The 26,920-nt window shown below is 44.8% G+C and overlaps 1 protein-coding gene across 3 annotated transcripts in view; it reads left to right on the top strand.

Annotated features, from left to right (window-relative positions):
* PKD1 (polycystin 1, transient receptor potential channel interacting) overlaps positions 1-26,920 on the top strand; it is a 204,593-nt gene that overhangs the window by 40,835 nt on the left and 136,838 nt on the right. For all 3 annotated transcript variants that reach the window (XM_087878425.1, XM_087878423.1, XM_087878424.1), the window contains exons 2-4: positions 17,758-17,829; positions 23,832-23,903; positions 25,953-26,122. In XM_087878425.1, coding sequence (XP_087734551.1) covers positions 17,758-17,829; positions 23,832-23,903; positions 25,953-26,122 — 314 coding nt within the window. The remainder of the gene's footprint in view (positions 1-17,757; positions 17,830-23,831; positions 23,904-25,952; positions 26,123-26,920) is intronic.

Below are 26,920 nucleotides of genomic sequence, written 5' to 3'. Positions count from 1 at the left end.
ATGACTTGTGGACTTCAATTCCCAGCAAAGCTGGCTGAGGAATTCTGGGAGTTGAAGTCCACAAGTCATAAAGTTGCCAACGTTGGAGACCCTGCCATAAAGCGTAACAGAGAAGATCACTGCCTGAGCTGTTCTGATCTTTGTACATACAGGTCGTCCTTGATGTAGGACCGTAAGGGACCCTGCCCATTACAGCCATGTGTCGTAACGGTTGCAAAATTGCATGACCTTTTTTGTGGGGTCATTAAATGAACCAACGGTTGTATGGGTGCAGCTTCGATGAAAACTGAAAATGTTGGGTTTTGTCAAAACATGTCGTGTGACCATGGGATGCTGCAAAAAGCCATAAAGGCCTGAATTTTGACCTTGAGACTATGGAGGGGCCCCGAACGTGGGGACTTCAAATCTGGGTTGTAAATCCCCTTTTTCGGCTTGGTCACTTCAAACAGTCATTAAGCAAGGACTATCTGAATAGGCCCATCATGGCATCTGAATATTCTTTCTGAGGTCTTCATGGCCATTGTCTCCCATGTCGTGTTGGCTGCTTTTTCCTTTACATTGATGGTTACTCCTAAAAGGCAGAAGCCGCCTTTCGCTTCTCTGTCAGTTCTAAGACTGCTGCTCCCCCCACCGTCATTAATTTGGTTTTCTTTAAACATAAAGAAACTTATTTTCCAAAGCATGGGTCTCCAACCTTGGCCACTTTAAGCCTGGCGGACTTCCAGCAAAGCTGGCTGGGGAATTCTGGGAGTTGAAGTCTGCCAGGCTTAAAGTGGCCAAGGTTGGAGACCCCTGTTCCAAAGCACTGGAAAGCAAGACAAGAAATACAGACAGTCCTTGACTTACAACAATTCACTTAGTGACCATTCAAAGTTACAACGGTGCTGGAAAAAATGACTAGCGGAAATTTTGAGTAGTTCGGAGAACCGGTAATAAAAATTCTCACTAGCGCCGCCCCCATCTATTCTCTGCCTTTCAAGTCCCAGCTGATCGGGAGGAAATGGGGATTTTACAGTATCCTTCCGCTGGAGTGGGGAGGGAATGCAGATTTTGCAGTATCCTTCCCCTGCCATGCCCATGAAGCCACACCCACCAAGCAATCCCACGCCCACCAAGCCACACCCACATTCACTGGTATGAATGGGTGGTTGACCATATCTTGCTTTGTTTTGTTCTTACAGTTTTGGAGAAAACTGGTCTTTGGTGAGATGGGTGGAATTCTTCCTTCCTTCCTTCCTTCCTTCCTTCCTTCCTTCCTTCCTTCCTTCCTTCCTTCCTTCCTTTTTTTCTTCATTTACATGAAGCGGTTAAGAAAAGGAAAGCCAGAAACCCAGATTCAAAGCCTGAGTGCCATGCCCCAACTCCTGCCAATTTAGCAGTACAAAAGCATGCAAATGCAAGAAGATAAATAGGTGCCACTATGGTGAGAAGGTAACAGTGTTCTGTGAGCTCAGGTTGGCCACATGACCATGGAAATATCTTTGGACAGCACTGGTTCAATGGGCTTGAAATGGAAATGAGCACCGGCCCCCCCTTCCACACACCCCCCACATCAACAACAATGACCAGCAGAGTAAAATCCGCAGGGACTCTTTTACGTTTTACATGAAGGGTCCCCAACCTGAACAATGTGAATCTGGGCGATGTATAGAATCATTAGACAAAAATACCAAAAACAAAAAAACCAATAATACATACCACTAAAGCTGTTTCAAATGATGGTCAGAACTAAAATATATTTATAACTCGCCAACTGAGAACTCTTACTCATCTTTGTCCCAAGTGCCCAAGGAAAAGGCCAGAAGTTAACAGCTTTTCTAAAGGTCTTCAGGATCGGGGCCAACCATATAAGGGCGGTGGGGTGAAGAAATTCTACTTCCCCACCTTACTATTCCTATTTCACTTCCTGCTTACTTCCCAAGGATGCGCTATGCTGTGGTAGGCCTCCTCTTCTCTGTGTCCAGAAGGGGAATTAACTATCTAGGTTTGGATGACACATAAACCACTGATTAGATTAGCCATGGGAACATATTATGGTTAAGAGTCACTGCTGTAGCTGCAATTTAATAGCTGCATCGCCTGCCAAGCCTTCCTACTTCATAGCTTAGCCTATTACCTAATCATGTAATAATCACCTGCCAACAAAACCACCCCCTCTCCCTTAGGGTCCCACCCCTAGAGTGACCTCAGACCCTCTGGGCCAAAAAAGGGAGAGACCTTCCAGTTCCGGATTCAGCTACTTCCATAGGTTTGTCTATCCGTGGCAAACTCCCAGTGAGAACTGCTGAGAAATCTAACTTTTTTCAATTCGCAAATATTCTTCACGGAATCATGGTGGAAAACAAGACTCAGCAGTAGGAATTATTAGGAAGAGGACAGCAATGCTTCACATTGAAAGGCTGATTTTGAGCATGCAGAAGCATGAAGCAACATGCTCTACAGTTGCTGACAGCAGCTGCATCCCTTCCCAGGATTGTGTGGCTGCAGCTGATGCATTGGCCGATTCAAAGCGCTGTGGCCCATATCTCAACGCCAGTGTCTGTTTATTTATCGCATTTAGACCTTGTTTCCCCCCCCCCCCGTCAAATCCAAGATGGCACACCGTGTCCCCTCTCTCTTATCTGAACAAGAACCCCAGAAAGTAAGTTAGATGGCAAGGCAGGTCCAAATAGGCGTTTGCACTCCAGGGTGAAAGGTGGTGCTGATATCGGGTGCATAAAAGGAGGTTCAGATATGATGCATAATGAAAACAATCTTATTTATGGAAACTGGCCTTTGTTCAGGAGGAAGAGGTCCCATCGCTTGGCTGTAACATTCCACAGATTGAGCCCCCCCCACAAGTGCAGAGCTCCATTTCATCTCAGAGCAGCAACTGACCCCAGTTTCTAACTGACCCTGGTTGCAGTATTTGTTACCCTTATACAGATACAGATAAACGCTAACTTGTAGATCATCTAGCCCAACCCCCACACACAAGCAGGAGACCCTACACCAGGGGTGAAATCCAGCAGGTTCTGACAGGTTCTGGAGAACCAGTAGCGGAAATTTTGAGCAGTTCGGAGAACTGGCAAATACCACCTCTAGCTGGCCCCAGAGTGGGGTGGGAATGGGGATTTTGCCATATCCTTCCCCTGCCACCCCCACCAAGCCACGCCCACCAAACCACACTACACCCACCAAGCCACGCCCACAGAACTGGTAGTAAAAAAATTTGGATTTCACCACTGCCCTACACCATTTCTAACAGATGACAGTCCAGTCTCTTCTTGAAAGCCTCCAGGAATGAAGCTCCCATAACTTCTGAAGGCAACTTCTGTTCCATGGGTTGATTGTTCTCACTGTCAGAAAATTCCTCCTTATTTCCAGGTTGAATCTCTCCTTGGTCAGTTTCCATCCATGATTCCTTGTCTGGCCTTCAGGTGCTTTGGAAAATAGCTTGACCCCCTCCTCTCTATGGCAGCCCCTCAAATAATGGCACACTGCTATCCTGTCTCCCCTGGTCCTTCTCTTCACTAAACTAGCCATGCCCAGTTCCTGCAACCGTTCATTGTATGTTTTAGCCTCCAATCCCCCTAATCATCCTGGTTGCTCTTCTCTGAACTCTTTCTAAAGTCTCAATATCTTTTTTATAGTGTGGTGACCCTTGTCTGGCCCTGGGAGATTTCACTTGCCTCCCTTTTATGCATGTCGCTCTTTTCTCACAGAATATCTTCTAGTTATTCCCCTTGTGCACTCTTTGTCTCCTGATGCACCCGGGTGGGTTAGGAATGCACATGAGGAACACAGTTTCTGCGTAGAAGAGCTGCATGATGTCACAGTGGCTTCTTTCTCCTCCCTGGTGGGATCTCCAGTTCTTGGAACGAAGGAAAATTGCTATTCTTGACTCTGGGAACAGAGCAGGGTGTGGCTTCTGCAGAGAGGCTTCCGCTCTTTTCTCCTGGCTTGCTGGCAAGAAGAAGGATGGTGTCTCGCCTCCCCCTTATCTATCCTGTGTTGTCACTCCTTGCAGCTGGGAAGCAAACAGCCAGCTGTTTGGGGGGGGAGAAGGGAATAAGGGAGTCTTCTCCCAGGTGGTTCGTGAGCAAAACAAAGTCAAGGGAGCCTCTTTGAGCGCATGGGAGTGTTTTCCGAGTTGCCTCTTCCACATGGAGCAAAGCTGTGAGCTTAAAGGGAAGTGTGGCTGACATTCTTAGCTGCTGGGTGGACTTTGGCTTCCCCAAGAGCCCTGCGCACCAAGGATTGCTTTACCAGTGAGGAATGTGCTTTCTGATGAATTGGTTGGGAATAGTGTTCCTTCATCCTTGTCAGATCAGAAAGGAAGCCTTGTCCTGGATGGCTTGCTGTCTGATGAGTGATGGCGAGAGGCTTGTTTGTTTCTTTTGGGGCAGTGAAAAGAGGTACCAACAGTGGCTCATTCTAGTCTATGCAAGGCACCTCTCCTGTATGTTTATATATCAGCCAATTGGTATGCTGTCCCTTCCCGTATCTGGGCGGGTTGCAGAAATGAAATAATGCAATCATTTTTTTAAAAAGCACACGGTATATTTGAAAACTTTAAAACGCTTGGCCAAAGGAATATCAAAAAGCTGTGGCTGAACTTCCCTGCCATTTGATCTCACAATATCGTCTCCAAAAGTGAAAAGTTCTTTCTTCTGTCTTTGGCTCTCCAGGGCCATAGGGATAAGAATCAGTCCAGAGCAATGTAGCTTCTTCATTTTCTATTGGTCTGTTTTGTGGTCCCACAATACCTGCTTGCAGGCAAATGATATTTCTTGCAACTCTTCCAGTGTGCCATTGTTGCTACTTTGCCATGCTGTTGTTTGTAGTCAGTCTGTTTGATCTTCTTGCATCCGTTTACTAAATAAGAATGATTGTTGCTATTGTTATTGCTGGAACTTGTCTTTTTAACAGTGGGGAAGCGAGTGGGATTTAAGTAGATTATGGCTGCCGAGGATCATGGCAGAGAGCATCATCTTTGGCTAATCTTGGACCTGAAGTGGAAGGTCTAAAAACCAGGAAGAGAATACATCTTTCCTATACTATTGCAAACAACAAGATCATGGACATATCCATAAGAGTTTCTATGAGTCGGGTGGAACTGGGTTTGGCTAGTCTAAAGAAAAGAAGGACTAGGGGTGACATGATAGCAGTATTCCACTATTTGAGGGGCTGCCACAAAGAAGAGGGGGTCAACCTGTTCTCCAAAACACCAAAAAGCAGGACAAGAAACCATGACTGGAAACTAACCAAGGAGAGAAGCAACCTAGAACTAAGGAGAAACTTCCTAACAGTGAGGACAATTAACCAGTGGAACAGCTTGCCTTCAAAAGTTGTCGGTGCTCCAACACTGGAGATTTTTAAGAAGAGATTGGACAGCCATTTGTCTGAAATAGTATAGGGTTTCCTGCCTGAGCAAGGGGTTGGACTAGAAGACCTCCAAGGTCCCTTCCAACTCTGTTATTCGAGTTTTACTCCTCAGCACACTCTGCTCAATCACCTCAGTCTAGAATTACATGTGGTTAAAATGTTAATCTAGTTACACTTAATATTTGCATCAAATCGTCAGTGCTTGTCAGCTTGCTATATGGATGCATGAGTGGAATATTTAAACGTTCATTCTCTTGATTTAGTGCATTTTGTATAGGGTGCCAATGGGGAGAGTAAGAAAAGTCAAGATGGCAGCTACAATGGTGTGACTAAAAACAGGAGAAAATTGACCAATATCTGCATTTTTTTATTCTCTTCCCTGGACTTTCCTGCTCCCCTCCTCTTTTTGTTTTTTTTTAGGTTTAACCAGCTGACCTGAATTATTTATCTGTTGTGTACTGAGAAAGCAAACAGTTTATATACAAACAAAGATGCACATAATCTCTCTTGGGAATTCTTTTCTGCTTCTAAATCCATCCTTCTTCTGGTATTAAACTCCGTTTGCAGTCATAGCTAAATACAGCAAACCCATCAGGGAGAAAAAGCTTGAAAATTGAATTGGACTCAAAGAGGGATTACCTGAAAAATTGTTTCTGAGTGGCAGACATTTGGGGGAACTCCACATTACAGGGATGTGAAAATTTAATTCCTCACTGCCTTCTCAAAGGTGGACTTGGAGAAACAACATTTTGGTATCCTGAGATCAGCTCGCCCACTCTGAACCTTCCGTGTTGGCTGAGAATCATGGGAGTTATAATCCAGCAGGCCTCATGGCTCCTAGGGCTGATCTAGAACATAAAACATAGGATAATAGAATTGGAGGTCTTCTAGTCCATCCCACTGCTTGAACAGGAGAACCCTAGAATGCACAGATTTTTTTTCTTGAGATGTATTAGTTGGGAACCAGGAAGTAAGTAGCTTCACATTCCACAAAGTCTCCGGGTTTCCTTTTCTCCCTTAGGATGGCAATCTTAGCCCAACAAAAAAATGGAAATTGACCCTTTTTGAGGGAGCATCCATGTTCACACTTTTCACATTTTGAAAAGGTGTTCAGTCTAGCTTTCCTACCCATATTTTACTTTGACACACTGATGTTCCAGGAAAGTGAGCATTCCTGCTCCTCTCCAGTCCAGTTGCTGCACTGTTCACCCTTTCCTGCAATTCTTGAAGGAGATTGAGGGCTCCTTGGCTCTTTGAATCCGCCTTTGGCGCATGTGTTGCAAGATAAATGTGTCCCATTTTGCAAGCATGATGTGATCTTTCCCAAACCCCATATGGGAAAGATCGCTCATTCTGGAAGATTTCTCTCTGACGTCAATAGAATTTTAAAAATCTGTTGACATTTCACAAAACCAGAGGCATTCCTCTTGGATTTATGAGGGCCTTCGCTTGGGACCACTAGCAAACGCTTTAGCATAGGGGTCCCTGGTCCCCGGCTCATGGCCCGCTACTGGGCCGCAGCCATTAGGAGCTGGGCTGCACAAGCAGCAGGCGTGAGCTCACACACGCAACTCCATTTGCACAAGGGAGGCAGGCATGCCCACCACTCATGCAAATGGAGCTTCACGCATGCGTGTGGGTGCCTGCCACTCAGGCAAATGGAGCCGCATGCACACACTGTCCTGCAGCTCACATGGAATTATTTCTTCACACACACACACACACACACTGGTCTGCAAATCCAGAAAATTGGGTCCACTGCTTTAGCACAGGGGGTGTCAAACTCGATTTCATTGAGGGCTGCATCAGGGTTGTGTTTAACCTTGGGGACCTGGGGTGGGCATGGCCATGGTGGGCGTGGCCAGCTCAACGTCACTCGTGTTGGGGGCACCTGTGGTGGCCTGAGCACTTTGCTAGCAAAAACGGGCTTCCGAATTCCGTTTTCGGCTGTGACGGCCTCATGCAACCCTCTGCCAATGAAAACGGAGTTGGGAGGGCCATCCACTCTCCTCACGAGCTCAGTTTTCGGCTGAGATAGCCTCCTGCAACCCTCTGCCAGCGAAAACGGAGCTCAGAAGGGCTGCACACAACCCTCTTGAGCTCCATTTTTACTGGCAGAGCCACCGCGGGCCGGTCTTTTGCTGTTTCTAGGGTGGCCCCGTGGGCCAGATCTAAGCCCCCCATGGGCCAGATGTGACACCCCTGCTTTAGCAGATCACAGTTCCTGAGGTTATTTTCAGGGAATCATTTCTAAAACCAGAGTTTCCTTTGGAAGGCTTCAAGGGACAGATCCTCCTCTTCCTTTCGCCTCCGCTGCAGAGAAGCAGGATGTGGGGAAACAGGAGGGACGGGAGAGGCTCTGTATGTTGTTCAGAGTCTTATGAGGTCTCCCTCACCCACCCACCCACTGTAACAGCGGGATCATCCTTCCTCAAATGCCACGAGGCCCATGGCAGATAGATTCTGTAGGTCAGAGGCACTGGGTGCTGAAGTACAAGGCATAAAGGGAAGGTTTAATCATGTAGCAAAGTCTCGTTTTGAACTTTAATTCAACCGGTTAAAATGCAGCTCTCTGAATTAAAAATGCAAGCCTTGTTTTCACATTGGAACGGTTGGCACGAAAGAGGAATTCCATCCGAAAAAGGGCAAAAGTTTTCAGCCTCAATTTAATTGTTTCCCATTCTCTGATTCCCAGGACAAGCGTCCACATTTAGGGTCTATAATTGGGACCAGCAGCTCTGATGCTAAGTGAAACAGCCGCTCAGTGGGAAATCATTTGACAGTGGCTGGGCTTTCCTCTTGGTCCCCCTTCTGCCATTTGTAAAGCGATGCCAGTGCCACTGCATTCCCTTTGATGTGTATTGCCCATTGTCTGTCTGCTTACTCTCTTATAATCCCTTTCTCTCTAAACTCTGCATGGGGAAGGGGAAAAACAAAACAAATAAACCAGGGCAACTCATACTGACTCTAATGGCAATCACATGGCCATTTCACACTGTGAAGGTCGTCCCTTGATTGCAAAGTTCAGAATCATTGTAAGTTTGAACCCTTGCTGCACAAGACAGTCAGTAAGCAAGGTTTACCTGTACTATACGCAGAGTCTGTCTCAGTCAGTAAGAAACTTGAAAGCCTTGTTATCACCTCATTTCCCTGCCTGACTAAGGAAGGTTCCCGGATGATCTTACCATGGAACAGTTTCGCTCTGGAGAAAGACCCCACTTGTGTCACCCAATATTATAAACTAATATCATGTATATGGGGAAGGGCATCAAATTGATCAGAAGACTAGCAACTAAGGCCTCTGAAGGGGATTTTAAAAATATGATCTGTTTGGTTTTGTGCAGAAAAGACTCGGGCAGGGAAGGTGGCACCCTCTCACAGGACCTGTAAGGAAGTCACAGGTGGAATAATGGATGGAAATTAAGAAAGGCAGGGTTTACATGAATTTGGGTAAGCAAATTTGTGGCTGAAAGTTAGGGCCAGGGGAACTGGTGACTCTCCTTCTTCGGGCACAGGAGTGTCAAACTCGATTTCATTGAGGGCCGCATCACAGTTGTGTTTGATCTCAGGGGGGCATGGTTGAGGGGGGTGCGCGGCTCTCCAGAGGTCTGTTTTCGCTGGCAGAGGCACCGCGGGCCAGTCCTTTGCTGTTTCCAAGGCAGCCCCTTGGCCCAGATCTAAGCACCCTGTGGGCCAGATCTGGCCTGTGAGCTGTGAGTTGGATACCCCTGCTCTGGTGTGTCCAAGTGGGCAGAGATCTTCCCCTGAGCAGGGGTGTTGGGTTGGCCTCCATGCCTTCAAGGTCCCCTGCCTCCAGCCTGAGGACTCCTACCCAAAGGCAGTCCCCCGGGCACCCTCTTCCCCTGCCCCTGCTCGTTCCTCTACGGCTGAAGAGAATTAGAAACATTTGAACATGGTTTTGTAACCAACAATGGTATTCCCAGGCATCTAACTATATGAGTGGATTGTGTAGAGTGTAGACAATCCTAACCTGGGGTGTAAACCAGTGGTGAAATGTAAAATATGTTACTACCGGTTCTGTGGTTGTAGCTTGGTGTGTGTGTGTGTGTGGGGGGGGGGGTAATGTGACTTGGTGGGCGTGGCCAACTTTTTTTTTTTTTTTACTTTTAAAAGCATTTTTTCTAAAATCTCTTTGGCTGAAGAGGTTGTAAAAAAATGCTTTTAAAAGCGTCTGATGATCCCAGCTGAGTTGTCTGATCGTCAGAGGCTTTTGTTTTCTTTTAAAAGCTTTTTTTTTTTTTGCTTTTAAAAGAAAAAAAAAGCCTCTGATGATCAGGCAACTCAGCTGGGATTGTCAGAGCCTTTTAAAAGCATTTTTTAAAACAACCTTTTTGTTTAAAATGCTTTTAAAAGTAAAAAAAAAAAGCCTCTGATGATTGTGCGGCTCAGCTGGGCATGGGAGGGGCGGGCAGGGATTTTTGCTACCAGTTCTCCGAACCACCCACCGCCATCACTACCGGATTGGACGATCCGGTCCGAACCGGGAGCATTTCACCCCGGGTGTAAACAAACCGCAAAACTTAAACAAAAACAGCCTGGCATTGGAAGAGCCAAGTGGTGTATGTTATTCAAGTAATCAGTTTTTTTCTTCTCATTTCAAGGTTTTTGTTATTAGAATTCTGAGCCTCCCAGAGTCACCCGTTTGAAATGAGTGGCCATAGAAATTAGGTAGGTAGGTAGTCCTCGACTTATAACCGTTCCTTTAGAGACTGTTCAAAGTTACAGTGGCACTCCTCTACTATACCATTGAAGTTTCCCATCATGCAAATATTATCATAGTCCAATTCAATTATTTTCACGTGTAATTTTCTATAAAAATCTTCTTGATTGTCGTTTGGAGCATATATTGCTATTCTGTGGCTAGCCAGAGGTGGCATTTGCCGGTTCTCCAAATTTCTGCTACCGGTTCTCCAGAACCTGTCAGAACCTGCTGGATTTCACCCCTGCCATCACCGCTTTAGAGGAGGGGCTCCCAATCTTGGCAGCTCTCAGACGCTTGGACTTCAACTCCCAGAATTCCCCAGCCAACATGCGATCCCATCAGCCACTGTCTCCATTCAAGCCATTCAACCGGAATTGAGGACTAGAAGCTTCTTTAAATTAAAAACCCCCGGCTGAGGTTCCCTGAGTACAATGTAAATGTTCCTCTTCAGCAGAATTCAGCAGCATTCCCATGGTCAAGTCATGAAAATTCAGACGTGTAGCAATTGGTTCATATTTTTAAGATGGTTGCAATGCAATGTCCCAGGGTCAAAAGTGAATTTTGCGACTTTCTGACAAGTAAAATCAATGGTGAGGTCAGAGTCACTTAACAACCATGTTGCTAACTTATCAACTGTAGTGATTCACTTAACAACTGTGGCAAGAAATGTTATAAAGTGGGGCACAACTCACTTAACAAATGTCTCATTTAACAACAGTAGTTTAGGCTCAATTGTGGTCATAAGTTGAGGACTGCCTGTACATAATCAATGTAATAAAGGTAGTAAAATAGGGCAAAACTCACTTAACAACTGTCTCATTTAGCCACATAAATTTTGGGCTCAATTGGGGTCGTAAGCCGAGGACTATCTGTCTATAAAATAAAAATAAATGAAATAAATTATTAAATTTATGTGCCACCCAACTACTGGCCACTCTGGGCAGTTTATAAATTGTTAAAAACATTTCGAAAGAAGGAAATAAGAGAGAAACAAAAGGAATAAAGATGGCAGGAATGACTGCCTTTATGATTGAATGCAAAAAAGAAAAACAGTTCAGAATAAAAGGGAGAGGAAGAAAAAGAAGCAAAAAGAAAAAAATATATCCAGAAACAAAAAAAATAACAATCCAGAATTGGATACAATAAAGAATTAACAATTAGAATGATCCAAATGAAGGATTACAAAGGTTACATCCTCACGCTTACAAATTCTTCCTCTCTTCAACCCTTCCATCACTGTTCTGGCAGTGAGAAAAAAACAAACTTGAGAAGGCGGCATACGTACGTTAAGAAATCTAAATAAAGTGACATTTTCAATATGTAGGGAGTGCTGAAGGAATTGTTTCTGCGTGGAGGTGGCTTAGAGTGCTATTTGAAGAGGTGGCTAACTCTGCCAAGCGTTTCCTTCAGGTTTTCTGTCTGGATTTATAACCATATATTTTGTTTTAATATCCATGGGCAGCATGTAAGATGCCTCGAATGTGCCAAGGTGGCTTTACCACCACTCAGGGGATGGGGTGGGTGGGGGTGGGGAGGAAAGGGGGATCAAAAATCAACGCACCAACTGCAGCTGGCCTTAGCACAAAAAGGCAAAACAGAGATTTTCTTTGCTCTCGCCTGCCTTAATTCAACAAGAAACCCCATTCCCTGGGAAGATTAATAGATGAGAGTCAATAATCTTGTAAGTGTTTGTCTGCACTTGTGATGTGAATGCGTTTGCCATAGCAACAGCCTAATCAACCCTCTGGCTTGCCAGCCTCCTATTTTCAAATGGGGCAGGGGGCTTTTCTGCAGGACTGAACGAGCAGCTGGAAGCAGAGATACTGCAACTTGGAGAGAATAGAATTTGTCACGTTGCATTTCTCTTAAAATTGCCATAAACACATATTGATTAAAAATAGGGTTATTTTGGGTTATTTTGTGTGGATGTTGTATTATCCTCAGAAAATTGCAAACATTATTCATTCACTAAGTGTTTTGCTGTCTGCTCTAACAAATATTTTAATTGCCATGGCATTTGGACCATGAAAATTAGATAACAAAAACAAATACTGGTTGCTGTTTTTTGCAAACTAAGAAGTGAAAAAAAAAATGAAGATGGATTGCTACTGTAATTAAAATGCCTTGTTAAACTGTCATTGCAAAAATTATTTATGGCAAAAACCAAATCTTGTCACATATGGAATGTTGTGTGTTTATTTATCCATTAATTGATACTTTGCTTAACCATGGAAAACAAAGCAGGGTTTTGACGGCATTGTTGTGGTCGCCATCTTGCCTTTTTTGACTCCCCTCCAGACACCCCTGTTCATGCAGCATTTGATTGATTATGGTTACGGTCCCCACTGTTTAAGTTAATGTAGACATGATCTAAAGTTCTAAAGACAGAGGAGGGATTAAAAACAGAAGAAGCTGGCTTCAAGAGTGTGACATTTTTATATATATATATATAAAAACATTTAGGATACTAGAACAATGTCATAATGAAATATTGGGTTGGTCAAGACTGGGATTTCAGCAAGAACACCTGGCTGGAGGATAGCCTGTTAAGGTCAAACTTGTTCAGGTGTTCCGTAGCTGGTATGTTTATGTCACTGGGTGCTGTACAGATTTAATCCAGGTGGATAAAATTACAGTTAAAATCAGCTGTAAAACAATATTCAGGTCCCTCCCGAACAAAGCAACTTTCTTTCTGCGAGAAAGACAGTAAAACAGAGATACCTCTTAGGTGTGTCTTTTGTGTTGAATAAAGGGGTGGGGGGAAGGACGGGTAAACCCAGGAGGGGGCTTCTAAGGGCCAAAATCAGCCCTAACTGGGCTGAGAAAGGGATTGGCAGCCAGGCCAGAGAGCAAAGGACGAGGGGGTGCATTTGGCAGCCTTGTTCTCTTGACGCTGAGTTCCATCTAACGGCTTGGCATTAACCCCTGAATCATTGTCCGTACCGTTGGCCTCCTGGCAAAATTGTGACTCGCTGCGGTCTCGATGTGCACAGATGCTTTCCCCATTAAGGCTCTGGTTGCAGGCCACACATCAGAAACACCAGGGGAGGGCAAGACTCCCGTCTACCCGCTTTTCTCTCTGCAGATGACGTCATGGGAACATGACATCACCCTTGGCAGGAGAATGCTGGCTTTTTAATGGGCTCACAGGAGTACCCCTTCTGCTGTGCTGGGGGAAGAGTCAAGCGCGGTGAATGAGCCTCTGAGGCTGGTCCTTGTGCACAGCACATTGCCCCACCAATGCTTTGATCTGCCCTCTTGCCAAGGGTCACTTTTATGACTGTCTCAGCCCGGACTCAGGAACATGCTGTGTGGGAGAGGGCATTGGTCTCTGTGCGTGAAACCCTGGTGTTGAAGTCCTCCAGGCTTAAAGTTGCCAAGGTTGGAGACCCCTGCTTTAGATGGAATTTATGATGTCATGATCAAGCCCTAAAAGTAATTGAGTAGCAGAGTGTGTTACTGGAGGTGTCAAGCCCATGGGTGCCATTCTGATTGTGGGATGGGGGCAAATTCATTGCAGCCCCCACCCTCTGAAAAGTCTGGGTGAGAAAGTGACAGCTACACAAACTAAAACTTCAGAGGGCTGAATTCATTGTGATTGAGTTCGCAGATTGCACTAAATCATAATAAGGTTTCAGCTTCGTAAGTTCAATGAACTCCACTGCTGCATTTGTGAATTCGGTTTTGGGGTCTGGTGTGCTGTGTGAACCCAGGCTGTGGTGGCTCAGCTATATTTTTCTCCAAAGATGCTCCAGACATACCAGCACAGAGGGGCTTCACGCATCACACTAAGCTGTCTTGAAATACAGACCATAGTTGGTTAAATTCACATAAAACGCTTTAACCCAGCGGTCACCAACTGATGGTACGTGGACCACTGGTGGTCCACAAGAAAATTCTGGTGGTCCACAGAAAAATTATTTGCATTTTTTATATTGCACTAAGTCAGGGGTCCTCAAACTATGGCCCCTGGGCCGGATACGTGCAATGAACGTTTGTGTTGCTGCAGAGAGTCTTCCCCTTCGGGGTCTTTTGTGTGGGTCGGAGGGGGGGCAGAAATTCCGACTTGGGGTCTGCTTCGTCCTCCTGGTGTGGGGCTTTGGGTGAAGGCTGGAGGGAAGAGCCGCTGGTGGCAAAGAGCCAGAGGGCCTCGTTCCAGTGGGACTGCCTCATGGCCTGGAAGTGGCTGACCATCTCAGCCCACTGAGCCTCCAGGCGCCGGTACCTGGCCTTACACTTCCGCAGGTCTTCCCTCTGCTTGGAAAGCCTATGCTCCTAGTCCTCAGTGAGGTGCTTCTGCTGAGTCTCCTTCTCAGTCAGATCCAATTTGAACTGAGCTGTTTTGCCAACTCTTTCTCGTGGTGGCTGCTTAGCTCCAACAACTGCTTCCTGTTGGGGCCCTAAGGAGCCCAGGCAGGCAGGCGAGGAGGGGCTGGGAGGGGAGGGGCGAGTAGAGGCCGGTGAGGCGCCCTTCGACGTGAGTGATATCAAGTTGATCACGCCCATCCAGTCACATGACCACCCACTCAGCCGGTCATTAGGCAGATCCTATTAGTGGTCCGTGGGATTTAAAATTATGAATGTAGTGGTCCCTGAGGTCCGAAAGGTTTATGAACGATACCCAACCCCAAAATAACAAAACCAGGGGTGTTTGCAGTTTTGTGTATATGTGTGTAGAAGGAAAATGACAGCTACAATCATATGGTTGAAGCCCCTCCCCGCTTTATGTTGCCATGCAGATAAAAATGGCAACCATCTTGACGTTTTTGCCCCTCTTCCCTGCAGTTGCCCCCTGAGCCAAACTGTTCCAGCACAGTGATGTTTCCCTTAGCATCTTTTACTGTCTACATTTTACTGAGTGGTGGGGTAACAGACTAGCTGTTACATTGGACTTGGCCTTTAAAAAAACCCAGCTGCTCCCCCTCCCCAGTCAGACTGAAGGATGCAGCAGGATGATGTTACGTAGAGGAAGCCCCTCCACCCTTGGGGCAGGAGATGGGGAGCCCTTCTTAGTGGCACACGGGAGGAGCGGTACATGTCCCAGAGCCAAGGAAAATGTACTTGGAGGTAGAAAAACAAGGAGGCTGCAGTTAGAGCTCCTTGAGTGGCATTTCTTTGGTCTTGGTCCCTCCGAGCAAATTGGCTGGGAGTGGGAGGGAAGGGAATTGAGCTGGGTGCCTTCTGGGGGGCTTCTGGCCAAGACTTTTCCACCCACCACATGGGAGGAGCATGACTTTTCTTCAGGGGTCTTTGCTTCTTTGCACATGAAAAGCACAACATTTATGCGCGGGATCTGTTTTGGCTGGAGGCAAACAACAGACAAAAAAACCCCCCAAGATTAAATATAGGGAATCCCTCACTTTTCAGAAGAGGCTGCAATATTTTCATCTCTTAAATACGCCACAATTTTCTTGCCTTAAAAACAAAAACCTCTTTCTATTTTGATAAATCTCATTTAACCTAAAAGTTTTAATTTGGTTTCAGTGGGAGAAAAATATTGCTTTTTTTTTTTTTTTTTTTTTACATAATTGTTTTCTGAAATGAGCAATGAGGATTGTTTGGGGATCTGACTGTGGTTCAGCCAGTGGAGGATTTAACACAAACTGTGTTAGCTACCAAATTGAATGTTGATTATACTTGTAATTAATCTTTGCTTAAAGCCTATATAGTACAATAAAACTAGATGTGAGAATTTACTAATACAATCCCACGTGTCTACCATTAATCAAAATAGCAGTATTATAATAACAGCTTTTTAATATCTATACTGTGTGTTTATGTATGTTTATCATCCTTCCATCATCATTGTCTATCCATTGCAGGATGAGGGCCTGTTCCGCCTGTTTCCAGCCCATTCGGTCCTGAGCTTTCCTTTGCCAATTGGGCCCGCAATACTTGCTAGTAGCATCAACCCATCTTGTTTTAGGTCTCAGATTAACAGAGTTGGAAGGGACCTTGTAGGCCATCTAGTCCAACCCCACCTACCCACCCAAACAGGAAACCCTACACCTGTGATGGCGAACCTATGGCACACATGCCAGAGGGGGCATGCAGTGCCCTCTCTGTGGGCACGTGAGCTGTCGCCCCAGTTCAGCTGCACTGCGCATGTCCTGCACCTCCCACCAACCAGCTGGCCTTCGGTCTCTGCCATGCATGCGTGGGGTGTGTGCAGGAGGGGTGTACATGCATTGCATTTTGGGGGTTTGGGTGCTTTGGGCACTTGGTCCGGAAAAGGTTAGCCATCACTGCCCTCAGAGGTGGGTTCTAAAATTTTTTACTACCGGTTCTGTGGGCGTGGCTTATTTCATGGGCGTGGTTTGATGGTCATGTGACAAACAGTTCTTTAGGATTTAGCAGAGGTACTGGTCTACCAGCTTTTAACTGCTTGCAGAGCCGTTCCGGTCTACCCATTTCTTTTTGGAGTGCACTGGTCTACCACCACACTGCCTTTTAACACTGATCAGCTGTAGGGCGGCCCTTTGAAGGGCGCGGCAAGAGTTTAAACAGTTTTTTGCCGCTCTGCCACCACCAAGAGGATCGGAAACCGCTTTCAAGCAGCTTGGCCACAATTGGCCTCAATTGCCAATCTACCACCACCAAGGAGCGGATCGGTTCTAGCCGATCAGTTGGGAGGCTTCTTGGCTTCTCAATTTAAAGCTAAGGTGTCTTGTTTTTTTTTTCTTCTCTTCTTTGTCAAGTGAGCCCTGATCTTTTCCTTCTAGCTGATCAGCTGGGACTCGGGAAGCAGTGAATAGATTGGGGGCGGGGCCAGGCAGAGGTGGTATTTACCAATTCTCCGAACTACTCAAAATTTCCACTACTGGTTTGCAAGAACCTGCGAGAACCAGTAGCAACCTGACTGCCCTACACCATTTTTTTCAAGATGGATTGATGCTATCAGCAAGTATTGAGATATATGTGTGTGTATATATATATATGTATATATATATATACACACACACACACACACACACATAACATACACATACGCACACACACACACACATACACATACATTATCTATCTATCTATCTATCTATCTATCTTATAAATATCTGGGATAATTAAAAGCACAACTATGAATTACAGCTACAATTAAAAAGCAAATGGAAACAGCCTAGTCCTTAAAACCTGTTTGAAGAAGATAAAAAGGCTTTTAAAGCAAGGGGGACATTTTGGAAGAGACGAGAAACTAGCATAAATATTTGCTGATGCGGGAACAGTGAATTGCTTGCTTTTCATCCTTCCTTTTTAACATGGAAAGGCACTGCTTTCCTATTTATAGTTGGTCTGTCAGTAGTCCCACAGAGACTACTTTAAAGAGAGTGGGATTTCTTTGGCTTCAAAAAATGGTTTTAACTTAAGGAATGGATTTTTATGTAACTTTCCTCAAATAACTGTTGTTTTGTGTTCACAGCACAACCCATTATATTTATTTATACCTCCTGAATGCATTTTATCGGTGAAATATTCTGGGCTCTTTTTATGAATATGGTGGTTCATTTCTCCCCATGGATAATCCAGCATTAGAGGGACACGGAGTAACTGGTAGCTGAAACGTGTCAACTATGCTGAGCAAGTCCATGTTTTCCAGCTTCTTGTTCAGAGTGCAGAGATAAGCATAATTGCCTATGATAATAAGCTTAATCTGCTCCTTTTCTCCCCAGGGATCTTTCCAATAACAAGATCAGCACCTTAAATGCTGAAGTGTTCCTGCACTTGACTTCTCTGGCAAAACTGTAAGTACTTTTGAGATATCCTGTTTTTGCAGCCCTGCAAATAATTCTGCATAATTCAGCTGAAGAGGAACGTTTACATTGTACTCAGGGAATCTCAGCGGGGGTTTTAATTTAAAGAAGCTTTTAGTCCTCAATTCCGGTTGAATGGCTTGAATGGAGACAGTGGCTGATGGGATCGCATGTTGGCTGGGGAATTCTGGGAGTTGAAGTCCAAGCGTCTGAGAGCTGCCAAGATTGGGAGCCCCTGCTCTAAAGCGGTGATGGCAGGGGTGAAATCCAGCAGGTTCTGACAGGTTCTGGAGAACCGGTAGCAGAAATTTTGAGTAGTTCGGAGAACCGGCAAATACCACCTCTGACTGGCCCCAGAATGGGGAGGGAATGGGGATTTTGAAGTATCCTTCCCCTGCCACGCCCACCAAGCCATGCCCACCAAGCCACACCACGCCCACCAAGCCACGCCCACAGAACCGGTAGTAAAAAAAATTGGATTTCACCACTGGGTGATGGTGTACCCATGACATGTGTGTCAAAGGTGACATGCCACAACGTGTTGGGTGACACACCAACATTCATCAATACCCGACAACAATTATTCTTGAAAGCACACCCTGTTCTTACTCAGTTTCCTGAGGCTGTGGAGGACATGCAACAATGGGGTGTCTCATGGCCTCTGGAGCCTCCAAAAGTCACATGAGGGGACCTGCTTTCATGCAGACTTTAGAGGCTGCAGAGGCCAGGGGAGAAGCTGCTTCAAGAACACGGCGGCCTCAGGTGGGCCACGGGGAAAGCAGGAAGGGAAGAGGTACATGACTGACCTTGTGGAGTCCTGGGCTGGGGGGGCATCGCCCTCTTCCCCTGTAGCACAGGGTGGCCTTTTTGAGAGGCAGCCATAGGTCTAGGCATTGAAATCCAGACCCGGGCTTCTCCTTCAAGCTCAGCCTTGGGTGCCACTGTTCAGGCTGGCCTAGATGGGGAGGTAGAGAGATGTTTCTCTTGTCCTTGAGGTGGAATCAAATTAGGCATTTTCTGAATTTATGTAAGTTCACTGGAGACAAATTCCTTGTGTGTCTAATCACATTTGGCCAATAAAGCCATTCCATTCCATTCTATTCCCTTCTCTCCCCTCCCCTCTTCTCTTCTCCTCTCTGTCATGCCATGCCATGCCATCCTATTCCTACACCTACTCTAATTTTTGACATGTGAAATCCAAAAGGTTCACCATTACTGGTGCTCTAGCATTAAAAAGAGGATACAAGCAATAGTTCCATATAGTGGATGATGATGATGATTATAGTTGGTCCCACAATCTACCAGATATTTAGATTGGATTTGACAATTTTATTTACCTACCGAGTCCTTCTCAAGGACCTGGGATAGGCAGATCTGGATGTTTAATGGCGTTAAAGGTATCCACACAAAGGATGTAAGCTGTTCTGAGTCAAGCTGCCTTTTGCAATTGACTGATGAGGATTTCACCACCTTGGATTTTTTTTTTTATTTTAGGCAGTGAACATATCTAATATCTACCTCGTACTTTCCCCAGAACAAAAACCCTTTGAGGTGGATTGGGCTGAGAGGAAGGGACTTGCCCAAAGTCACCCAGCCATCCTCCATGGCCTAAGGCAGGATTATAACTCACCGTCTCCCAATTATGTACCTTTATATACCTGTTCAAAATGAAGAGTGTTTGATGCGCCATTACAGTCTGTTTTTATCAAATCCCACATGCTCCCAATATCCCGTGTTCCTGATTTTGAGCATCTGTCTTTAGCAAAACAAGTTGAAGATGATATTGGGAACGACTTTTTAGAAGATTAGCACACACTACTAGTGTCAGGCAAAGAATTCTAGCATTTTTTTTTCCTTACCGGAACTGAGCTAGCTTTTGAAATGTCTTTCTAAGAAGAAGGAAATTTTGGAAGCATGTGCAGGGAGCATGGTAGCCATACGATATATGCTGATGGGAATGTCCTGTCCACAAAGCTGCAGCTATCCCAAGGGAAAAGCTTGTGGGAAAAGCCTTCCCATTAGTAGTCGTCCTTGAGAAATTTTGAGAAAACATTGGCTTAATTTCTATGGCTGCAAATTTGATGGAGAATTTAGAAACAATGCAAAAACAAGACCGTAAAGTGTGAACAAGATGCGCGAGAAAGATGCTTCAGTGATGATAGAAGCTGGGTTAGGAAAACTACCATTTTAAATTGTGACTTCCTGAACAAACTGTAGTGACTTAGTCGGCACAATCCAATGAGCCAGTGGTTCTCAACCTTTTTTTTCACCACGGACTCCCCTTAAATACTTTTTGTGGCCACAGATCACGGCCACAGATCCCCAAGACTTAACTCAAGGTTTAAATCATAACATTCCGGCAACTACTGAGAACTACTGCAATAAGCCACAATAGATAGATTCATACTTCAGGATAAACCAAAATCAAACAAACAAGTAAAAAAACATTATTACTAATAAAGGGCAGCCCAGAGTTCGATATAAGATGGGAGACTACATACAGTGAACCTTTTAAATGAATAAATAAAATAAAAGCAGCAACCAACAGATAAAGCAAAGAAGACAATTTATGCCCAGTGCTGTGTTAAGCCATAATATGGATACCCTGGAAAAAAATTAAACATGACCCAAATGTGGGATTTCAGGGCTGAATTCCTAATGTGAATCCATCCTGTTTCCAAGGCCAGATTCTCTTTTCTGGCAATGTCTGAGCCTTTAATTGTAACAGCAACAGCAGCAGCAGCAGTTCAATATATAAGTTACCTCAATCATCCAAGCAATTCTAGGCAACAAACAACTTACTTATTACAACAATTTAAAAAGTAGTAATAATGTAATGTAATATAATTCCAAGAATATATCACTATACCAGGGGAAGAAACACCAAGAGCCAAGGAATAAAATTTTATTTTATTTATTCATTAGATTTTTATATTGCCTATATTACTTTGTAAGTAACTCAAGGTGTCAGGCAATGCCTAGTGTTCCTCCCGCTTGAGATCCTTGTGGGAAAAGCAGTAAGTCAGATACAGCCATTTTCAGCTATGCCGTTTCACACTATTTTGAAGCGAAGAGCCATATAGGCCTTTTCGAAAAAGAAAACACGGATAATTCATTCCTACAACCCTTGCATTAGTCAGATACTGTATGAAGGCTGCTGCCCATAGATAAGCCATCTTCTGCTTCTTCAAAACTGAAATCAAGAAAAGCATCTCAGGCCAGAAACCAAGAAACGAAGGAGAGACATGATAGCAGTTTTCCAATATTTGAAGGGTTTCTACAAAGTCAAGGGGTCAACCTATTCTCCAAAGCACCAGAAGGGCAGGACAAGAAGCAACGGATGGAAACTAATCAAGGAGAGAAGCAACCTAGAACTAAGGAGAAATTGCCTGACAGTGAGAACAGTAAGCCAGTGGCTTGCCTTCAGAGATTGTGGGTTCTCAATCCCTTGAGGCTTTCAAAAAGAGACTGGACAGCCATGGGGGTAGGGGGTGATTTTCTTATATTATACTATATTAATTAATTTGATTCTTTGTATTAGTTTTATTGGTTTAAATGTGGTTTTATATTCTGTAAGCCACCTTGAGTCACCATGGGCGAATAAGCGGCAATATAAATTTAATAAATAAATAAACTTGTCTGAAATGGTACGGGGTCTCCTGCTGGAGCAAGGGTTGGACTAGAAGACCTCCAAGGTCCCTTCCACCTCTATTATTCTGTGTTTTATGTCCTAGTCCTACCATTTTGGAGATGTTGCATCTCTTGTCAAAGGCTTAGCAGGGCAGCAAGACTAACTACGACTGTGGATGCCTGGGGCCGTTGGACAAAAGCAGCTTTTAAGCATGAGAGCCAGTTCTCAGGCAATCCATATTTTCTGTCACTGCATTTTTTCCTTGGATTAAATAAATTCCTCAGGCCCAGTGAATCTTCTGTCTGCCTTGCTCTGAGAGATCTGAAATCTTTCCTTCCTTATGATTTCCTCAGAGGAGGACTGACGTTCCTGTCATGGAAGCCAACTGCTTTTAGCTCTTTCCATTGTGTAGTTTTGTGAGTCTGGGGTTGCCATTGTAGCTGGGCTTCTTATTCCTCTCATGATGCCGGACCGTGAGAGGACATCTCTCACTGTCCGGCAAAGCAATGAAATAGCCTCTGACAACAGCATGTTCCAAGCTAAATTTGGATGGGCTCGGGACCTCTCAGAAGGTGGTTACAGGTCCATTGAGGGAGAATATTTGTAGCTCTGAGTTGAAATGAGGGGTCTTTGGTCCTCTCTGAGCTTGCTTGTTTTCTTGCAGCTGTTTCATTACTCAAACTAGGTAGGATCATCAGAATGAAACTTCTGCTAATAAAACATCTGCAAGAAAACAACCAGGCTCAGAGACCCCTCAGCTCTCCTGTTCCTTTGACCTCTCCAAAGTGGGCGGGCTTTGTTTTGAATTCACAAGCAACATCTTCTAAAGACAGAGGTGGGCAAACTTTCAGATGTTGTCTTAGACCTAAAGAGTTGAGAGGGCAGTGTGTTGAATGCCCCTGAAGCTCCCTGGCTTCTCTCTGCCGGAAGGGAGAGGTGGGTAAATGGGAAGGCCATGCCTGACCAACAGCAGTTGGCCCTTTTCATTGGGAAATGTTGACTTAAGACAACACCAGAAAAGGATTCCTTCTGACAAGTGTGAACCAAGGCTATTGTGCCACAGAAGATTTGCCTCTACATGGGAACATTGGGATTTAAGACAGTGGTGAGTTTCAAAATTTATTACTACCGGTTCTGTGGGTGTGGCTTGGTGGGCGTGGCAGGGGAAGGATATTGTAAAATCTCCATTCCCTCCCCACTCCAGGGGAAGGTTACTGCAAAATCCCCATTTCCTCCTGATCAGCTGGGACTTGGGAGGCAGAGAATAGATGGGGGCAGGGCCAGTCAGAATTTTTACTACCGGTTCTCCGAACTACTCAAAATTTCTGCTACCGGTTCTCCAGAACTGGTCAGAACCTGCTGAAACCCACCTCTGATTTAAGGTCTAAAAAGCCAGAGGTCTTTGCAGGTAATTTCAGGCATGCTAATGGAAGAGAAACTTCCTAACAGTGAGGACAATTAACCAGCAGATCAGCTTGCCTCCAGAAGTTGTGAGTGCTCCATCACTGGAGGTTTTCAAGAACACTTTGGACAACCGTTTGTCTGAAATGGTATAGGATCTCCTGCTTGAGCAGGGGGCTGGACTAGAAGACCTCCAAGGTCCCTTCCAGCTCCATTCTGATTCTAAGCCTTAACTTGCTTTAATCTTGGTTTAGGGAGTAAACTACAAGACGCTAAATGATAACGCTTCTTTGACAGTAGAAACATGCTAAGCAGAACTGGAAGAGGCCACATAATTGTGAGAACCAGGAATGGGTGCTGGTGTGTGTTGTAAGTAAATGATGTGAGGAGAAAGATCCCTCCTGTGCACAGCTGCAGCACCCATTCGTTTTAGGACCGTGCACAGCTGTCATTCCTGGAACATCAAAACTTGTAATTTTTTTCCTTCTTTTGAGATGCATAACAGCTCAGCCTTCTTCCGTCTGATGATCTCTATTCTATCCCTTTTCCAATGAAAAATGATCTGTACCAGTGGAGAAATCCAATTTTTTTTTACTACTGGTTCTGTGGGCGTGGCTTGGTGGGCGTGGTGTGGCTTGGTGGGCATGGCAGGGGAAGGATATTGCAAAATCTCCATTCCCACCCCACCCCAGGGGCAGGATACTGCAAAATCCCCATTCCCTCCCCACTCCTGGAGGAAGGATATTGCAAAATCTCCATTCCCACCCCACTCTGGGGCCAGCCAGAGGTGGCATTTGCCGGTTCTCTGAACTACTCAAAATTTCTGCTACCGGTTCTCCAGAACCTGCTGGATTTCACCCCTGATCTGTACCTGAGGTTTAGGTGGTTGGGTGGGGGGGGGAGAGAAGAAAAGGTGTATTCATTTGTACTCATGCCCTTTTCTGTCTTTTTCTGATTGCAGAGATTTAAGCAACAACAGGATTTCTTCGATAGAAGATGGAGTATTTGATAATTTATTTAATTTAACTGAAATGTAAGTCAATGTGCTGAACTATCTTATATTTTCAAAAATGTTCTCATTCCCTTGGGATGCGGCCTTAGGATTCTGGAATTCTTAAATTCCTGAATTAGTTTTTGGCTGCATCCATTTTTACCTGCTTTGGGGGGGACGTGGGGGAGGGGGGAGGAGAAGAAAGCAGTGCAGCTTATTTGAGTCGTTATATTACATATCTTATTAAAAATTGTGTGTTTTCATCAGGACCACAACAGTGTAAGCCTTTCCTTCTAAGGCAGAGGTCTTCAAACTTGGCAGCTTTAAGACTTGTGGACTTCAACTCTCAGAATTCTGGGAGTTGAAGTCCACAAGTCTTAAAGCTGCCAAGTTTGAAGACCTCTGTTCTAAGGCATGAATTTCCTCAGGATTATGACTTGACAGGGAATGCTTCGTATGCTTGCTGTTAAATAAAAATATCAAATGAATAAAATTTCTAATAATACAGTTTTCATCATGTCTAGGTTTAAACTCCCCCACTTATTCTAAAGAGGATTAGTGTAATTATAATCTTTATCCCTTTCAAAATATCAAGTAAAATCTCCTTTCAATCCAGCTAGTCTGGTGTCAGCACAAGCATATCCATGTTGTTTCCTTGGTAATGTAACTGAAGTGGCCTTGCCAGTGCCATTTTCCAAGATTGCTTTCAACTTCTAATCAAACACCTATCAAGTACTGATTTAAATTAAGACTGACAAAAATGTATGGGAATAAATAAGCAGGATCAGGCCAAAGCGAGGCCTCCTGTTACATGCAATAGTCAAGAAGAAAACTTTCCGAAGCCCAGAGAACATGGTCATCTTCTGCCACCACTGTTCCTTGGCAGATGCTCTTCACAAGATTGCATCACGGACTTGAGGAAATATAATAACCTCTGAGAAGTGGTTTTACCTCTCTTTAGTAACACTTAGGTTTATATACCACTTCACAGTGCTTTACAGCCGTCTCTAGGCGATTTACAGTGTCAGCCTATTGTCCCCAACAATCTGGGAACTCATTTGACCCCCCCTCGGAAGGTTGGAAGGCTGAGTCAACCTTGAGCTGGTCAAGATCGAACTGCTGGCAGTGGGCAGAATTAGCCTGCAATACTGCATTCTAACCACTGGGAAGGAAGGAAGGGAGGGAGGGAGGGAGGGAGGGAGGGAGAAAAGGAAGAGCATTAGCAGTAGTACTTAGACTTATATATCACTTCACAGTGCTTTACAGCTCTTTCTAAGCTGTTTACAGAGTTGGCCTCTTGCCTCCAACAATCTGGGTCCTCATTTGACCGATCTCGGAAGGATGGAAGGCTGACTCAATCTTGAGCCAGTCGGTCAGGATCGAACTTCTGGCAGTGGGGGAAGGAAGGAAGGAAGGAAGGAAGGAAGGAAGGAAGGAAGGAAGGAAGGAAGGAAGGAAGGAAGGAAGGAAGGAAGGAATAGCACTTATATACCGCTTCATAGAGCTTCACAGCCCTCTGTAAGTGGATTACAGAGTCAGCAAATTGCCCCCAACAATCTGGATCCTCATTTTATCCACCTCAGAAGGATGGAAAGCTGAGTCAACCTTCAGCTGGTCAGGATTGAACTGCCAAACTGCTGGCAGCCGGCAGTCAGAGAAGTAGCCTGCAGTACTGCATTCTAACCACTGCGCCACCACGGCTCTTTAAGCCATCCAAATTCAACCATCAGCGTATTAAATATTTATGTAAGCAATTTGTCTCCTGTCTCATTACTTGTGAACTCTAGGCAGTTAAGTAATTTCACGCACTGGCTGGAGTCACACATTGTTATTATTTTTTTTAACCATGCTTTGTTGAATAAGCCACAGTTGTCTAAATTCAGTTGTGCTAAGGCCAAGATGTGGAGTTTTATTTCTTGGCTAGGGTGGTGCTACAGCGTGCCTTGAATATGGAATGCAGGTCAGTATGGAAAACCTCCTCTGTTTTTTCTCCCTCATCCTTCCACTTGTATTTCAGTAGTTATTGCAGAATGAGAAGAGGCTGGGTTTTTTTTTTTGTTATCACCCTGTATTTTCCCCCGTGTCTTTCAGAGACTTAAGTGGGAATCCGTTTTTTTGTGATTGCAATCTGGCCTGGCTCCCCCGTTGGGTTGAAGAGAGAAACGTGAAGGTGTCCCGTCCGTCCGAGACTCAGTGTGCTCAGCCTCTGGAATTGGCCGACCTTCCGCTTTTCAACGTCTCCTTCAGTGACACTACTTGCGGTAAGGCAGAGAAGGGCCGGGGCATGTGGGTCTGCAGTGGGGAAGGAAGCATTGGAGAGCAGAAGCCCAGAAGTCAATCAGCCACAATCAGGCCCCATAAAACAGGGCCCCAGTTTTGTACAGGTCACCTTTTTACATAAATGGACCTCTGAGTCCAATATTCTGTTGGTTTTCGGGATGAAGAAAAATAAGCAAGGAAGCAAGGAAATTAAAAGAGGAGGGTAGGAGAAAAAGTAGGAGAAAGAAATGTAACTTTAGATTAAATGTGAGAAGGATATTTAAAGAGGAGAGTATCAGGGTATCACATGGTTTAATTCATCAAGTTTCATGTACAGGAAGTTCTCGATTTACAACAGTTCATTTAGTGACGTTCAAAGTTACAACGGCACTGAAAAAAGTGACTCGTGTCCGTTTTTCACACTTACAACCGTTGCACCATCCCCATGGTCACCTGATCAAAATTTGGATGATGGTTCCTATTTACGATGATTGCGGCGTCCCAAGGTCATGTGATCTCCTTTTGCAATCTTCTGACAATAAGGTCAATGTCAGATTCACGTAACAACCGTGTTAGTAACTTAACACCCTCAGTGATTCACTTAACGGTGGCAAGAAAGGTTGTAGAATGGGACAAAATTCACTTAACAAATGTTTCGCTTAGCAGCAGAAATGTTGGGCTCAATTGTGGTTGTAAGTTGGAGAATACCTGTATTCTGTGAACCTTGTCTATCTGTCTCACGTTAGTGGGTATTCAGGACTTTCCCAGTTGGTCTCATTGGGATTCCCCCAAACTGAGCA

This window comes from Pantherophis guttatus, chromosome 14 (genome assembly GCF_059756535.1).
Source record: "Pantherophis guttatus breed Tessera chromosome 14, ASM5975653v1, whole genome shotgun sequence".
NCBI classification, from domain to species: domain Eukaryota; kingdom Metazoa; phylum Chordata; class Lepidosauria; order Squamata; family Colubridae; genus Pantherophis; species Pantherophis guttatus.
Note: the sequence above shows the minus strand (reverse complement) of the source record. Positions and strands in the feature narration are given on the sequence as shown.